General features: G+C 36.2%; 1 protein-coding gene across 1 annotated transcript in view; it reads right to left on the bottom strand.

Annotated features, from left to right (window-relative positions):
• Positions 1 to 804, bottom strand: part of HEATR3 (HEAT repeat containing 3) — a 46,363-nt gene that overhangs the window by 32,224 nt on the left and 13,335 nt on the right. The window contains exon 6 of the mRNA XM_006882509.1: positions 589 to 729. Coding sequence (XP_006882571.1) covers positions 589 to 729 — 141 coding nt within the window. The remainder of the gene's footprint in view (positions 1 to 588; positions 730 to 804) is intronic.

Genomic DNA, 804 nt, shown 5'->3' with positions numbered 1-804 from the left:
GCCTTGTTTTTTGCCAATTCCTTCGGAGCAACTTGAATTTCCTCCTTCATCACCATAGGTTCTTGCTCATGTTATTTCATGAAATTCCTCTGTGTCAGCCAATTCCTTCTGATACAGTGACTCTGTGTACTCCAGTTAAAACTAGTTTTAAAACATTTAAAAAGTGGAAGTAGATGTAGCAATTACATAAAATGCATGCTCCCGGGCAGAATATTACATTCTTATCTCTGTTTTCAGAAATCCTGTGGAGAGAAACTTTATGGCAAAATGAAGTGGCTACACTTTGAATTCCTTGAGCCAATTTCTGAACTGGCTGATTCATAAATAAAAGGGGATTTCAGTTACAATGTTTCCTTTTCCTGTGTAGCAGTACTTCATAGAAACTAATCTAGAAGACTTCACAAATTCAGAGAACTGCTTGAATTAAGGGTTTCCAGTTCCATATTAAAATCTTTAGGAAAGTATGTCAGCACAGGTATACAAGGTATTTAAGGACAAGTGTTTGAAGGAAACACTGCAACATTATCGCCCACTGCCACATGTGAAAAGTGACTGAAAACTTACATTACTACTATTTCTAAATATTACCTGCTACCAATGTCTTTAATAGGAAGTACTCCATTGAATTGACAGGTGACAGCATTACTGACTCCAGTACACTCAATCCTGCGGCACTGAAAGATTTCAGTAACTCTGGATTATCCTCAGTCACAGTTTGCAAACAATATGCTACAAAGACAAAATTTAAGCATTTAGAAACAACAGAAGTCTACTTTTGGACAATTTACAATATTGCTTGTCTAA

The sequence above is a fragment of the Elephantulus edwardii genome, unplaced genomic scaffold (assembly GCF_000299155.1).
Source record: "Elephantulus edwardii isolate Elephantulus edwardi_28Jun2011 unplaced genomic scaffold, EleEdw1.0 scaffold00021, whole genome shotgun sequence".
In the NCBI taxonomy this organism is placed as follows: Eukaryota; Metazoa; Chordata; class Mammalia; order Macroscelidea; family Macroscelididae; genus Elephantulus; species Elephantulus edwardii.
The sequence above is the reverse complement of the archived record's forward strand: the minus strand, read 5'-3'. Positions and strand labels throughout refer to the sequence as shown.